The following is a 16,916-nucleotide window of genomic DNA, read 5'->3' on the forward strand; positions in this document are numbered from 1 at the left end:
TGAGACATTCCCCGTGTGTGTAACCCTGAACCATTGTTAGTGAGACATTCCCTGTGTGTGTAACACGGAACCACTGTCAGTGAGACATTCCCCGTGTGTGTAACACTGAACCACTGTCAGTGAGACATTCCCCGTGTGTGTAACACTGAAGCATTGTCGGTGAGACATTCCCCGTGTGTGTAACACTGAACCATTGTCAGTGAGACATTCCCCGTGTGTGTAACACTGAACCATTGTCGGTGAGACATTCCCCGCGTGTGTAACACTGAACCATTGTCAGTGAGACATTCCCCGTGTGTGTAACACTGAACCATTGTCAGTGAGACATTCCCTGTGTGTGTAACGCTGAACCATTGTCAGTGAGACATTCCCCGTGTGTGTAACACTGAACCATTGTCAGTGAGACATTCCCCGCGTGTGTAACACTGAACCATTGTCAGTGAGACATTCCCTGTGTGTGTAACGCTGAACCATTGTCAGTGAGACATTCCCCGTGTGTGTAACACTGAACCATTGTTAGTGAGACATTCCCTGTGTGTGTAACACGGAACCACTGTCAGTGAGACATTCCCCGTGTGTGTAACACTGAACCACTGTCAGTGAGACATTCCCCGTGTGTGTAACACTGAAGCATTGTCGGTGAGACATTCCCCGTGTGTGTAACACTGAACCATTGTCAGTGAGACATTCCCCGTGTGTGTAACACTGAACCATTGTCGGTGAGACATTCCCCGCGTGTGTAACACTGAACCATTGTCAGTGAGACATTCCCCGCGTGTGTAACAGTGAACCATTGTCAGTGAGACATTCCCTGTGTGTGTAACGCTGAACCATTGTCAGTGAGACATTCCCCGTGTGTGTAACACTGAACCATTGTCAGTGAGACATTCCCCGTGTGTGTAACACTGAACCATTGTCGGTGAGACATTCCCCGCGTGTGTAACACTGAACCATTGTCAGTTAGACATTCCCTGTGTGTATAACACTGAACCTTTGTCAGTGAGACATTCCCTGTGTGTGTAACACTGAACCATTGTCAGTGAGACATTCCCCGTGTGTGTAACACTGAACCATTGTCAGTGAGACATTCCCCGTGTGTGTATCACTGAACCATTGTCAGTGAGACATTCCCCGTGTGTGTAACACTGAACGGATCCATTGTCAGTGAGAGATTCCCCGTGTGTGTAACACTGAACCATTGTCAGTGAGACATTCCCCGTGTGTGTAACACTGAACCATTGTCAGTGAGACATTCCTCGTGTGCGTAACACTGAACCATCCATTGTCAGTGAGACACTCCCCGTGTGTGTAACACTGAACCATTGTCAGTGAGACATTCCCCGTGTGTGTAACACTGAACCATTGTCAGTGAGACATTCCTCGTGTGCGTAACACTGAACCATCCATTGTCAGTGAGACATTCCACGTGTGTGTAACACTGAACCATTGTCAGTGAGACATTCCCTGTGTGTGTAACCCTGAACCACTGTCAGTGGGACATTCCCTGTGTGTGTAACCCTGAACCACTGTCTGTGGGTCATTCCCTGTGTGTGTAACACTGAACCATTGTCAGTGAGACATTCCCCGTGTGTGTAACACTGACCCATTGTCAGTGAGACACTCCCCGTGTGTGTAACAATGATCCATTGTCAGTGAGACATTCCCTGTGTGTGTAACACTGAACCATTATCAGTGAGACATTCCCTGTGTGTGTAACACTGAACCATTGTCAGTGAGACATTCCCTGTGTGTGTAACACTGAACCAATGTCAGTGAGACATTCCCTGTGTGTGTAAAGCTGAACCATTGTCAGTGAGACATTCCCCGTGTGTGTAACACTGAACCATTGTCAGTGAGAGATTCCCCGTGTGTGTAACACTGACCCATTGTCAGTGCGACATTCCCCGTGTGTGTAACACTGAACCACTGTCAGTGGGACATTCCCTCTGTGTGTAACCCTGAACCATTGTCAGTGAGACATTCCCCGTGTGTATAACACTGAACCATTGTCAGTGAGATACTCTCTGCGTGTGTAACACTGAACCATTGTCAATGAGACATTCTCTTTGTGTGTAATACTGAACCATTGTCACTGAGACATTCCCCGTGTGTGTAACACTGAACCATTGTCAGTGAGACATTCCCCGTGTGTGTAACCCTGAACCATTGTCAGTGAGACATTCCCTGTGTGTGTAACCCTGAACCACTGTCAGTGAGACACTCCCCGTGTGTCTAATACTGAACCATTGTCAGTGAGACATTCCCCATGTGTGTAACCCTGAACCATTGTCAGTGATACATTCCCCATGTGTGTAATACTGAACCATTGTCAGAGAAACATTCCCCGTGTGTGTAACACTGAACCATTGTCAGTGAGACATTCCCCATGTGTGTAACACTGACCCATTGTCAGTGAGACATTCCCTGTGTGTGTAACACTGAACCATTGTCAGTGAGACATTCCCCATGTGTGTAATACTGAACCATTGTCAGAGAAACATTCCCCGTGTGTGTAACACTGAACCATTGTCAGTGAGACATTCCCCATGTGTGTAACACTGACCCATTGTCAGTGAGACATTCCCCGAGTGTGTAACCGTGAACCATTGTCACTGAGACATTCCCCGTGTGTGTAACACTGAACCATTGTCAGTGAGACATTCCCCGTGTGTGCAACACTGAACCATTGTCAGTGAGACATTCCCCCTGTGTGTAACACTGAACCATTGTCGGTGAGACATTCCCCATGTGTGTAACACTGAACCATTGTCAGTGAGACATTCCCTGTGTGTGTAACACTGACCCATTGTCAGTGAGACATTCCCCGTGTGTGTAACCCTGAACCATTGTCAGTGAGACATTCCCTGTGTGTGTAACACTGAACCATTGTCAGTGAGACATTCCCCGTGTGTGTAACACTGAACCATTGTCAGTGAGATACTCTCTGCGTGTGTAATACTGAACCATTGTCAGTGAGACATTCCCCGTATGTGTAACACTGAACCATTGTTAGTGAGACATTCCCCGTGTGTGTAACACTGAACCATTGTCAGTGAGACATTCCCCGTGTGTGTAACACTGACCCATTGTCAGTGAGACATTCCCTGTGTGTGTAACCCTGAACCATTGTCAGTTAGACATTCCCTGTGTGTATAACACTGAACCATTGTCAGTGAGACATTCCCTGTGTGTGTAACACTGACCCATTGTCAGTGAGACATTCCCCGTGTGTGTAACCCTGAACCATTGTCAGTGAGACATTCCCCGTGTGTGTAACACTGAACCATTGTCAGTGAGATACTCTCTGCGTGTGTAATACTGAACCATTGTCAGTGAGACATTTCCCGTATGTGTAACACTGAACCATTGTTAGTGAGACATTCCCCGTGTGTGTAACACTGAACCATTGTCAGTGAGACATTCCCCGTGTGTGTAACACTGACCCATTGTCAGTGAGACATTCCCTGTGTGTGTAACACTGACCCATTGTCAGTGAGACATTCCCCGTGTGTGTAACCCTGAACCATTGTCAGTGAGACATTCCCTGTGTGTGTAACACTGAACCATTGTCAGTGAGACATTCCCCGTGTGTGTAACACTGAACCATTGTCAGTGAGATACTCTCTGCGTGTGTAATACTGAACCATTGTCAGTGAGACATTCCCCGTATGTGTAACACTGAACCATTGTTAGTGAGACATTCCCCGTGTGTGTAACACTGAACCATTGTCAGTGAGACATTCCCCGTGTGTGTAACACTGACCCATTGTCAGTGAGACATTCCCTGTGTGTGTAACACTGACCCATTGTCAGTGAGACATTCCCTGTGTGTGTAACACTGAACCATTGTCAGTGAGACATTCCCCGTGTGTGTAACACTGAACCATTGTCAGTGAGATACTCTCTGCGTGTGTAATACGGAACCATTGTCAGTGAGACATTCCCCGTATGTGTAACACTGAACCATTGTTAGTGAGACATTCCCCGTGTGTGTAACACTGAACCATTGTCAGTGAGACATTCCCTGTGTGTATAACACTGAACCATTGTCAGTGAGACATTCCCTGTGTGTGTAACACTGACCCATTGTCAGTGAGACATTCCCCGTGTGTGTAACCCTGAACCATTGTCAGTGAGACATTCCCCGTGTGTGTAACACTGAACCATTGTCAGTGAGATACTCTCTGCGTGTGTAATACTGAACCATTGTCAGTGAGACATTCCCCGTATGTGTAACACTGAACCATTGTTAGTGAGACATTCCCCGTGTGTGTAACACTGAACCATTGTCAGTGAGACATTCCCCGTGTGTGTAACACTGACCCATTGTCAGTGAGACATTCCCTGTGTGTGTAACCCTGAACCATTGTCAGTTAGACATTCCCTGTGTGTATAACACTGAACCATTGTCAGTGAGACATTCCCTGTGTGTGTAACACTGAACCATTGTCAGTGAGACATTCCCCGTGTGTGTAACACTGACCCATTGTCAGTGAAACATTCTCTGTGTGTGTAACCCTGAACCATTGTCAGTGAGACATTCCCCGTGTGTGTAACACTGAACCATTGTCAGTGAGACATTCCCCGTGTGTGTAACACTGACCCATTGTCAGTGAGACATTCTCTGTGTGTGTAACACTGAACCATTGTCAGTGAGATATTCTGCGCCTGTGTAACACTGGACCATTGTCAGTGAGACATTCCCCGTGTGTGTAACACTGACCCATTGTCAGTGAGACATTCCCTGTGTGTGTAACCCTGAACCATTGTCAGTTAGACATTCCCTGTGTGTATAACACTGAACCATTGTCAGTGAGACATTCCCTGTGTGTGTAACACTGAACCATTGTCAGTGAGACATTCCCCGTGTGTGTAACACTGACCCATTGTCAGTGAGACATTCTCTGTGTGTGTAACCCTGAACCATTGTCAGTGAGACATTGCCCGTGTGTGTAACACTGACCCATTGTCAGTGAGACATTCCCCGTGTGTGTAACACTGAACCATTGTCAGTGAGACATTGCCCGTGTGTGTAACACTGACCCATTGTCAGTGAGACATTCTCTGTGTGTGTAACCCTGAACCATTGTCAGTGAGACATTCCCCGTGTGTGTAACACTGAACCATTGTCAGTGAGACATTCCCCGTGTGTGTAACACTGAACCATTTTCAGTGAGACATTCTCTGTGTGTGTAACCCTGAACCATTGTCAGTGAGACATTCCCCGTGTGTGTAACACTGAACCATTGTCAGTGAGACATTCCCCGTGTGTGTAACACTGACCCATTGTCAGTGAGACATTCTCTGTGTGTGTAACCCTGAACCATTGTCAGTGAGATATTCTGCGCCTGTGTAACACTGGACCATTGTCAGTGGGATTTGCTCTCGTTTTTAAGTGTATACGTGATTTTGTAAGGCTCTCCTTCGAATTTGTGAAGTAGCGATTAATAACTGTTACTGCCAGTCCAGAGGTTCGTTCAGTTTCCTCTTGCCAATGAAAGTTTTTATTCTCTTCCAGTTACATCCGCCCTGTTGATTGAAAAGGGAGCACTACCCCAGGGAGCAAGCCTGCTGCAGTTCAGCCGAGCTCTCTTCATCCTCATCAGTATCTATTTCTATTACCAAGTTGGCCGAAAGCCCCGGAAGATGTGAGGAGTGTGCCTAGCCAGGCTGTTCCATGCAATGGGATTGGGCTGGTCAGTGGATGACTGCAAGGCGTGCGACTGGGAACGAGTGACTCTCCTCCTGAAGTGTATTTCGTAACCTGCATTCCATGTTTCTTGGTCGGACATTAGCCTTTCCAGGTGTGTTGTATTCCGAAGATTATGTTGTATCCTGTCCCTGTGCATGTGCAGCAGCAGCATCACAATATTGGATTTGTTACCTCAAGAATAATCAATAAATAAGTTTCCGTGACATCTAGTGTGGATTGTTTCCTGATGGATGCGACAGCAGGTATGGTAACGGTCCCTGTGGAGAGTGGGAATGTATTCAAGAGAGAACATTGTTCATAACTCCATCCAAAAGAAAAGTGACAGGCGCAATTTCATATTTTAATGCTTTTCTTGTAAGAAACCAACTAAAACCAACATCATTCAAATACTGATGAACTACAAATAATAAGAAAAGTAAATTCCATTTTAAACTGCCAGTGTAACAAAGGAAGTCCCACCCCACTATATTTCTGACACATTGTCACATCCTGCACACATGTTGACTCAGGTATAACCTCAGTCTTCCTCATTACAGCTTCTGCTATTTCAGTCTCTTGTTTAACAGGATCAGAACATTATAGGAGCAGGCCATTCAACCCATTGGACCTGCTTCATAGGATCATGGCTGAGCTGATTGTCAACTCCTCTGTCCTGTCTCCTTCCTTCCCCCCCCTCTCCTGCCACCTTTAAATTGGCCTAACTCTGCCTAACACAGCCACCCAGCCTCTCTGGAGCATTCCAAATGCTGATGATTCTCAGAAAGCAGAAATGTCCTCCTCATCTCTATCTCAATTGGGAAAAGTCCTCATTTCTAAAGTGTCTCCCCACCCCCACACACTCTGCCACAGGAAGGAACATCCCAGCATGCCTCCTATCAAAGCTCTCCCCTCAGTGTTTCAGTGCGGTCACCTCCCGTTCTTCGGAACTGCAGTGAGAAATTACAAAACGTTGCTTCTTAACGCAGCTCCTTCATCTCCGGATTCAGCCCTTCTCAGGACGCAATTATATCCGTTCCTCAGTACAGGAACCAGGTTTGTCTGCATCTCTCGAGAGGCAGTGTCACCAACGTCCCTGTATCATTGTAGTGAGACTTCTCAACATTTTAGACTCCATCCCACTTGGAATGTTTCTCTTCCAAATCACTTGCTGTAACTGCATACTAAATGTCTTGTGATTAAAGCACAAGGCCACTGGAATTCTGCAGTCTCTCCCCATTTCAATAGTGCTCTGTCTTTCCGAGGTCGTCATCCCCACATTCTATTCCAACAGCTAATTTCTTACCCACTCAGAGACATTGGGCTAGTGGACACACCTTGAGCTAATGGTTGAGCATTGACCTAATGGAACAACATGAAACCAGACTCTTCTTTCAACTCCAACAAAAACAGCTATTGCTGGAGAAGCTCAGCAGGTCTGGCGGCATCTGTGAAGAGAAGTCATAGTTCACATTTCAGATTCGGTGGCCCTTCCTTGGTTCTGATCTTGGTAAACCTTCTCTGAGCTGCTTGCAATTCGAGATAAACCATAACAATCCATGAATTTTCCTGATTACTTGCCGTACCTGCTTACTAACTTCCTCTGATTCGTGCACTAGAACACCCAGCTCCCTCTGCATCTCAGAGCTCTGCAATCTCTCCATTTCGACAATCTGCTTTTAATATTGTTCCCGCCATGTTTGTGTCACCAAAACGTTTAGCTACATCCATTTGGTCCCTTCATTCATGTTATTGATATAAATTGTAAAAAGTTGAGGTCCCAACACTGATCCCTTTGCCATGGTGCTCATTCCCACTCGTTAACAAGCAAATTACTCGTGTCCTCCTCTTAAACTCTGTAAATGTTAGTTCACCAGTTTTCTGTCCATGCCAAATAGTTACCTCCAAACCGCAAGCTTTTATTTTCCACGTCGATCTGGCAGCTTAGCAAACGGTTTCTAGAAAATATAAATATTGTGCATCCACTGATTGCTTTCCCTTTCATAAAACAATGATATCTTTGATCATCTTCATTCTTTTAAGTACCCCGTCATAAAGTCTTTACCGATAAACATCTCCCTGGACAGATGTTAGTAGATGTTGAGCTCACTGACATATTAATCTAACTGAGAGGCGTTGAGCTAATAGACAGATATTGAGCTAATGGACAGACGTTGAGCTCACCACCAGATGTTTATTTAATGGACAGATGTTAGGCTAATTGACACATGTTAAGCAAATAGGCATTAGCTTAATTGTCAGGTGTTAAGCTGACAGGCATTAAAAGGCATTAACCTAACTGACAGATATTACTCTAATTCACAGAGGTTAGGCTACTTGGCATGTATTGAGCTCATAGTCAGGCATTGAGCCAATAGACTGATGTAAAGCTACAGGCGTTGAGCTAAGGGTCAGGCGTTGGGCCAATGGACAGGCATTGGGCCATTGGACAGGCATTGGGCCAATGGACAGGCATTGGGCCAATGGACAGGCATTGGGCCATTGGACAGGCATTGGGCCAATGGACAGGCATTGAGCCAATGGACACGCCTTCAGCTAATGGTCAAAGCTATTGAATAGGTGATTGAATGGTTCCTTTTTGACCTTACTAAAACATGCAAGATTCTGAGTGGGCTCAATAGAGGAAGTGTCGAAAAGGTATTTCTACTAGTGGGAGAATCTCAAACATTTCATCTATGCTCACGTGGCCATCTGACTTTATTCCAGTCCATACATTTGGTTTAAAACCTCTCATGATTATTGTCATATCTTTCTGACACTAAGCTGCCACTATTTCTTTCTTTATTCTTCCCCTTACCACGTGGTTACATTTAGGGGCCTGTACACATCGCGCACAAGTGACTTTATCATTTCTCTTCTCTGCCCAAGCGGTCTCTACCTCCTGGAGCCCGGAAATGAGGTCACCTTCTCGATCATCATCATTAATTAGCAGAGCCATTCTCCCATCTCGTTCTGAAATTCTGATCATTCCCACAATGTCAAGCATCCTTCACTATTCAGGTCGCAATGTATCACTCTGGATCCATGTCTCTGTAATGACGACGAAAATTGAAATGACTTTTGATTTTGTGGTGTCAGTTCAGCTTTGTGCATTCAAATACAGAATTGTGTCATTTTATTGCTTCGGTAAGATTGAGCCTGACCTGCTAATTCACTCTTCGATTTGTCCTCTTTACCCCTCTCATCACAGTCTGCATATCATTTCCCATATTAATAACTTACTTTCTTGTCTTGTCTTCAACTGATCACATCTTCCCAAATTTGATCCTTTGCTCTCGTGATTTTTTTTAAAAATGCTCTCTAATTGGCTGGTTAAGAGATTCACAAGAGCACTGGCCCCAGCCTGGTTAAGCTGTAGCCTGTTCCAACAGAAGGGGGCGCCATTTTCCTCCAGTGTGTTGGTGCCAATGCCCCTGGAGCTAGAATCTATCTCTAGAATACCAGCCTTTGAACTATGCATTCAGTTCTCAAATGTTAACCTCCCTTACTAATTTGCATGTGACTCAGCTAACAACCCAAAGATTTAAGTTCTGCATCTCCACCTGGTGCCTAGCTATTCACATTGACTGCGCCGGATGATCAATCTGCATGTCCTGCCTGTATCATTGGTACTTTATGGTGGCACAGTGGCACGGTGACTCAGTGATCAGCACTTCTCCCTCACAGGTCCAGGGACCCAGGTTCGATTCTGCCCTCCGTTGACTGTGTGGAGTTCGTACATGCTCCCTGTGTCTGTGTGGGTTTCCTCTAGGTGCTCTGGTTTCGTCCCATAGTCCGAAGATGTGCAGGTCAAGGTGGATTGACCATAGTGCGAAGGCTGGATGAGTTAGCCATGGTTAAAGAAAACACCCATGCAAGGTTATGGCGATGGGGTGGGGGCAGAGTTGGGGGTGTAGGTAGTGGGATGGTTGCTGCAGATCAATGGGCCGAATGGCCGCGTTTTACATTGTTGAGAGTGTGGTGCTGGAAAAGCGCAGCAGGTCAGGCAGCATCAGAGGAGCAGGAGAATCGGGAATAGAGGCTGATGAAGGGCTTTTGCCTGAAAGGTCGATTTTCCTGCCTCTCCAAAGCTGCAGCCCAGCATTTCACTAATCCTGAACCAATGTTCCTGCACCCACAAACACTTACTGCAGATCTGTGTACCTGAGCGCAGAAGATCCACTGTCACAGCAGTCATAGCAAATCACCCACCCCAACAGCTTTATTAAGTGTGAATCCATTTATTTTTGTATTTAACCGTATACCATGCAAAAGTACTTAATACTGCCAATAATCTTTACCAACATAAATAAAAATTTGCAATTACTAGCAACAGGTTAAATATTGCACCTCGCAAGACATAATGCACACTGCTGAATCAGATCACAGTGAATTTGAGTTTGATGTGGGGGTTTTGACAGTTTCACGCTGAGGAAAATCTCCTGGATCTGGCACTGAAGTCACATAATCTCATGGTCGGGAGGAGAGCATTTGCAAGTTTCAATGGCGATTCCATGCAGTTTCCATGGACGGAGCCAGTTATTTATTTGCAATCAGCTCTCAGCCTGGAGTGGGCCTTGCAGTAGGGATTTCCCAACATTGGCAGTCACACAGTCATGTAGACCTTTAGCATTTTAAAGGCTAAATCTAGGTGTACGAAGGGGTCTACTGATCTTGATTGGGATTAAGTGTAGGAAATGTTGCAACAAGTTGTAGTCTACTTCCATGCTTTCATTAGAAGAGGTACATTGCTAAAGTCCAGAACTAGAGGGCATAGGTTTAGAGTGAGAGGGGAAAGATATAAAAGAGACCTAAGGGGCAACTTTCATGCAGAGGGTGGTGCGTGTATGGAATGAGCTGCCAGAGGAAGTGGTGGAGGCTGGTACAATTGCAACATTTAAAAGGCATCTGGATGGGTATATGAATAAGATGGGTTTGGAGGGATATGGGCTGGGTGCTGGCAGGTGGGGTTAGATTGGGTTGGGATATCTGATCGGCATGGATGGGTTGGACCAAAGGGTCTGTTTCCATGCTGTGCTTCTCTATGACTCTAATTATAGGAAGTAAGAGCTTAAAACTATGATATTTTCAAACATTAGAAATTATACACACAGTCCTCTTTACAGCCTTGGTCCAAATATGGACAAAAGACCAGAATTCCAGAGGGGAGGTGACAGTGACAGCCCTTGACATCAAGGCCACATTCAAGCAAGTGTGGAATCAAGGAGCCCGAGCAAAAGTGGAATCAATGAGTATCATGGGGGCAAACTCTCTGCTGACATGATGGAAGGTGGTTGTGGTTTTTGGAGGTCAGTCACCTCAGCTCCTGGACATGTCTGTAGGAGTTCATCCAGCTTTAGTTGCTTCACCTTCTCTCCATCAGAAGGTCAGAAATGGGGATGTTTGCCGATGATTGCACGTTGTTCAGCTCCACTCATGTCTTCTAAGATACTGAAGCAGTGCACATTTAAAAACAAGAAGATCTGGACAATATCCAGACTTGGGCTGACAACTGCAAGTAACATTCATGCCACACAAATGCCAGGCTATGACCATCACCAGCAAGAGAGATTTGACCATTATTAACCTTGAATCCAATTCCAATATCATTCCTAGGATACCACACAATCAACATTCTGGAGGTTACCATTGGCCAGAAACCCAACTGTATTAGTCATATTAGTACTGTGGCTACAAGAGCAGGTTAGCAGCTAGCAATCCTATAGCAAGTAACTCACATCCTGACTCCCCAAAGCCTGTCCACCATCTACCAGACACAAGTCAGGGGAACGTGAGGGAATATTGCCTGGGTGGTTGCTGCTCCAACAACATTCAAGAAGCTTGACACCATCCAGGAGCCTGCCAGATTGGTACCACATCCACAAGTATCCATTCCCTCCACTACTGACGCTCAGTAACAACAAAATGCCAACACCTACAAGCCTTACTACAGTATCTAACCAAGACTCCTCCCACAGCATCATCCAAACCCAAGACCACGTCTGTCTAGAAGGACCCAAGGGCAGCAGATACAAGGGAACACCATCCCCTGCAAGTTTCCCTCCGAGTCACTCACTGTCCTGAAAAATATATTGCCGTTCCTTCAGTGCCGCTGGGTCAAAATCCTGGAATTCCCTCCGAACAACATTGTGGGTCTACCCACACTGACGTGGACTGCAACGGTTCAAGAAGGTAGCTCACCACCACCTTTTCAAGGAGCAACTAGGAGCAGACATGACGTGCTGGTCCAGCCTGTGACACCCAAATCTAATGAATGAACTTGTTTCACAAATCCCCAAAAGGAGTTATTCTCCAACCAATCAACTCATAACCTGCCCTGACATCACTTCACTTTCCCCTCTAGAGCTGCTAGACCCCTCTCCTTCTCTCTTTCTTCTGTCTGTAAGTTAAGTGCCCCTAAACCTTTTTGAATTTGCAGTTTCGCAATCCACTGGGACATTACCTAAACCTAGGGAATTTTGAAAGATTACAATCGAGCATCTAACAAATTTCCGTCATTTCTTCTCTGTGGACTAGGATGTAGCCGCCTGAGACCTGTCAGGAGATCTGTCCTACTTTAGTCCCATTAGTTTTCCTTTCGCCCCTGGATTTTCTATTAACCTCAGAATTAATTCTGTGCCTCCCATTGTGACAACAGATAATAAGGAAAAAAAGACTTTTAAAACCTCTGCCATTTACTTTGCACTGTCACGGACCAGACCAAATCCCCTCAAAATATATTAAGATAGCCCAGACCCGAACCTTTCCCTATTTTACAGGAAAGCCAGGTACTGCCTTCCAGATGCAATTCGATTGGACAAACTGCCAGATTTGAACTAAAACACATTGTTTTCATCGACCATAGATAAAATAAAGCAAAAGAAAGAATTGGAATAACTTAGCTCTATTGGAAAACCTAACAGAATGATAGATTATTTAACTACTAAGCAGAGACTGTTCCAATAGAGTAGCATCCCATAAACGCATTACTGATGAAGGGCTTTTGCCTGAAACATCAATATTCCTGCTCCTCGGGTGCTGCCTGACCTGCTGTGCTTTTCCAGCACCACTCTAATCTCCAGCATCTGCAATACCCACTTCTGCCCCGTTCCATAAACACACCCTTGGCAAAGGCAAATTCAGTAAAATTGATTGTCTCCCAGGCACTTCTCCAGTTCAGGAGAAAAAAAAGACATCAAGAGAAAACTCTGAGAGAGAGAGAGTAGCAGGGAGAGTCGTACTGCAACTTCCAAACCCAGCTTCGAGACGTCAGCAACTGCTACTGAAAAACAAAAACTAAAAATCCTGGTTCTGTGAGAGCTTGACCCCACCCATTCAGGCTGCTTCTACTGTTCTAACTTTAAAAAGAACCCTAGGCCTCACAAGCTGTTTACTTTGGAACAGATCATTCATCACCTCTGTCTCAACCTTCCTTCTCAAAACACAAAGCCAGGACCAAATATGCTTCTTAAACCATAATATCATTATAGGACCCATAATTTTTCCTTATCATCATCTCTAAGAGACTAATTTAGCTTCTCTTTTTTGTTATATATGTGTAAAAGGCTTCAACTATCGTTTTATGTTTCCATTGGTTTTCTCTCATTCTCAAGTTTATCTTTATTTTTAAGTCATGTTTTGCTGGTTTCTATCATTTTCCCAATCTTCTGGTTAATCTTTACAGCAAAGTACAGCTTTTACTCTGATCCTTCAGCCATTATGTCTTCATACTTCTCTAACCATCTTATTTTAGTTTAAGATTTCAGTTTGAGACCCAAGTTTCAAATTTCTCACCTTCAAACCTGATGAGAAATTATTTCATTAAAATCCTCATACAATCATAAGGTCATACATCATGGAAACAGACTCTTCAGTCCAACCAGTCCATGCCGAACATAATCCCAAACCAAACTTGTCCCACCTGCTGCTCCTGGCTCATATCCGTCCAAACTTTTCCTAATCATGTATGTACCCAAATGTCTTCTAAACATTGTAATTGTGCCCACATCCACCACTTCCTCAGGGAGTTCATTCCACATGTAAACCACCCTCATCTTGAATATCATTACATTTGAGGTCTTTGCTTTATCCAGTCTGGTTATACACCCAGGATCTGAAAGAAACAATTCTCTGGTTGATCCAGAATATCTTATTCTCAAAAGTATTCCATGGGCTTGTCATCCAACCCACTTTTACTTGGTCCAATCTATAAAATGATTTAAGTCTCCAACGATTACTGTGGCAAATTTCTTACAAATCAGCGTAATTACCATTAGGTGCCTATGAATTGCAAACACAAGTCTCTTCTTTCCTTGGTTGCTCCTTATCTCCACCCAAACTGATTCGGCATTTTAATCTTTCTGCAAATATGTGGTAGGATCTGGAGAAGGAAGACTGAGGAGCAATGCTCCAATTAGCTAAAGGACCATCTCAATAAACTCTGTGAAAAGGAACCATTGAACTGCCTTCCCAGACTTTCTCCCCACCCATGACATCTTTTTTTTTCTGACAATGTATGTGTGTGGAGAGGGGAAGTTTACAACAGAGTTAGCATTTTAACTAATAGAGTTACCTATCACCAATTCAAAATTATTTACCTGGAGTTATACTTTGTATTTTTTGTAGATGATAGCTCCTGTCTTTTCTATTAATCTAGGTCTAAAAGATGGGTAAGCTGGGGAATTCTGTGCATGTTTAGAAAATCTTTAACTTTTGCAATGACAGCATGAATAAACAGGATTTAATTTCCAGTGCGTCACCACAGTGCGGCCGTGAATTTGATGCTATCCTTAACTTCCGGAGTTAACCATATTGGTTTATCCCCTTTCTAGAACACGTCTTTTTCACTGGAGTATATTTTTCTTGTAAGTCAGGGACTTTTCTTGGAAAAATTGTTCAACTATATTTTCTGCTAAACTCCTTTTCCAGTTCACTCCAGCTATCTCTTCACTCATTCTCACAGAATTCCCCTGATTTAAGTTGAGCACAGTAACTTCCAAACCAAGCTTCTCACTCTCAAGCTGAAAGCTAAATTCTTTCATGTTATGGTCATTGTTTCAAGAGGGGCTTTTAGTCTGAACTTGCTTAGGAAATCTACCCCATTACATATCACCAGATCCAAAATGGCCGGATTCCTAGTTGGATCCAAAACATATCATTCTCGGGCACTGTTCCAGATACACTCTCTGAGATCTTTCTCATGACTACCTCTGCAAATTTGGATAAAGCCCAGGTTAATGAAGGTAAGATTGATTATGAGTGTATATCGAGGAAGGAAGATCCATATTGTGGGTATGCCAAGAGGAGATCAAAGCAAGAGGAGCATATCGACAGTGTTGACGTATCGAGAAGAGGTGTCGATAGTGTGGCTATGCTGAGGGTGGAGATCGATATTAATGTATGTTGAGGAATAGGTGAACAAGAGTGTGGGAAACTGAGGAGAGATCAATGGTGTTACAGTACTGAGGGAGAGATCCATAGTATCAGTATACTGAAGGGAGTTCAATAGTGTAGAAAAACTCAAATGGGGGTGATCAATTCTGTGCATGGATTCTGGGTAATCCAAGATGGAGGACGGGAAAAATTTCGGGCTGGAAGAGCTACTCCTTCTTTTGAGGTATTTTAGGTGCTGGAGGTGATTTCCTCGAATTCCAGGAGCAGCAATTACTGTTTTATATGCTGTTGCATTGTTTTGGAACTTTGGGAAAAAAAGTCAAAACAACAGCAGTTTAAAAGGGAGAAGAACAGACAAAGGAAGCACATGGTGAGGTCATTGCAGGAGAGAGAGAGAACCTACACAGTTACTGTCTTTGCTGTTTGAATTCATGTATCGCTGGACATCGGAGTGCATCTGGGAAAATTAACAAACGGTGAAATTCACAACTAATCTTGGAGGAACTGTTGGGCGATACACAGCACAGAATCAGATAAGTTAATCATTGTTTTAAGTCTGTCCAATAGAAAGGCTGCAGTAGTGAGTATAGTGGATTCTTTCTTGATTATATGTTTTTGGAGATAAGTCTCTTGATTAAACTTAAAATATAAGCCATAGCTATTAATTTATCCTGGGGCAGTGTTTGCAGAGGAACAAACAGTGTTATTTTCTGGGTCTGTAGATTGTGAAGGAGCAAAAATGGCCTTTGCAGTGATATTTACTTCTTGTCAGATGTGGGAGTTTAAAGAGAGTTTAAGGGTTACTGCGGATTATATCTGCCATAAATGCTGTTGGATGCGAATCTTATCAGATCGAGTGGATCGGTTGGAGAGACAGATAGAAGCGATGAGGAATTTGCAACAGCAACAGTACATGATGGATGGCAATTATAGGAAGGGGAGCAAGTGTCAGATACAGTCACATAGATGGGTTAACTCCAGGAAGGGTAAGAGAGGTAGACAGCTAGAGCAGGAGTCTTTTGTTGCTATCCCCATTTCAAACAGGAATGCTGTTTTGGAAAATGTAGGGGGTAATGGATTCTCAGGGGAACGTAGCACAAACAGCCAAGTTTCTGGTATTGAGACTGGCTCTAATGCAAGAGGGGTACGTCGGCTTCCAAGAGATCAATTGTGTTAGGGGATTCTGTAGTCTGGGGTACAGACAGACGTTTCTGTGGCCAGCAGTGAAAAAGCAGAATAGGGTGTTGTTTCCCTGGTGCCAGGATCAAGGAAGTCTCAGAGAGGGTGCAGAATGTTCTCACAGGGAAGAGGGGCCAGCAAGAGGTCATTGTCCACATTGGAACCAACGACATTGGAAGGGAAAAGGTTGAGATTCTGAAGGGCGATTACAGAGAGTTAGGCAGAAATTTAAAAAGGAGGTCCTCAAGGGTAGTAATACCTGGATTACTCCCAGTGCTACGAGCCAGGGAGGGCAGAAATAGGAGGATAGAGCAGATGAATGCATGGCTGAGGAGTTGGTATATGGGAGAAGGATTCACATTTTTGGATCATTGGAATCTCTTTTGGGGTAGAAGTGACCTGTACAAGAAGGACGGATTGCGCCTAAATTGGAAAGGGACTAATATACTGGCAGGGAAATTTGCTAGAACTGTTTGGGAGGGTTTAAACTAGTAAGGTGGGGGGGTGGGGGACCCAGGGAGATAGTGAGGAAAGAGATCGATCTGAGACGGGTACAGCTGAGAACAGAAGCGAGTCAAACAGTCAGGGCAGGCAGGAACAAGGTAGGACTAATAAATTAAACTGCATTTATTTCAATGCAAGGGGCCTAACAGGG

At 44.4% G+C, this 16,916-nt stretch overlaps 1 protein-coding gene across 4 annotated transcripts in view; it reads left to right on the plus strand.

Annotated features, from left to right (window-relative positions):
* The window catches only part of LOC140493428 (tumor protein p53-inducible protein 11-like), a 111,680-nt gene extending 105,764 nt beyond the window's left edge, over window positions 1-5,916 (plus strand). For all 4 annotated transcript variants that reach the window (XM_072591852.1, XM_072591854.1, XM_072591853.1 and 1 more), the window contains one exon: window positions 5,519-5,916. In XM_072591852.1, the coding sequence (XP_072447953.1) occupies window positions 5,519-5,652 (134 nt within the window). In that variant the 3' untranslated portion in view covers window positions 5,653-5,916. The remainder of the gene's footprint in view (window positions 1-5,518) is intronic.
* Window positions 5,917-16,916: the final 11,000 nt, after the last annotated feature.

This window comes from Chiloscyllium punctatum, chromosome 22 (assembly GCF_047496795.1).
Source record: "Chiloscyllium punctatum isolate Juve2018m chromosome 22, sChiPun1.3, whole genome shotgun sequence".
NCBI classification, from domain to species: domain Eukaryota; kingdom Metazoa; phylum Chordata; class Chondrichthyes; order Orectolobiformes; family Hemiscylliidae; genus Chiloscyllium; species Chiloscyllium punctatum.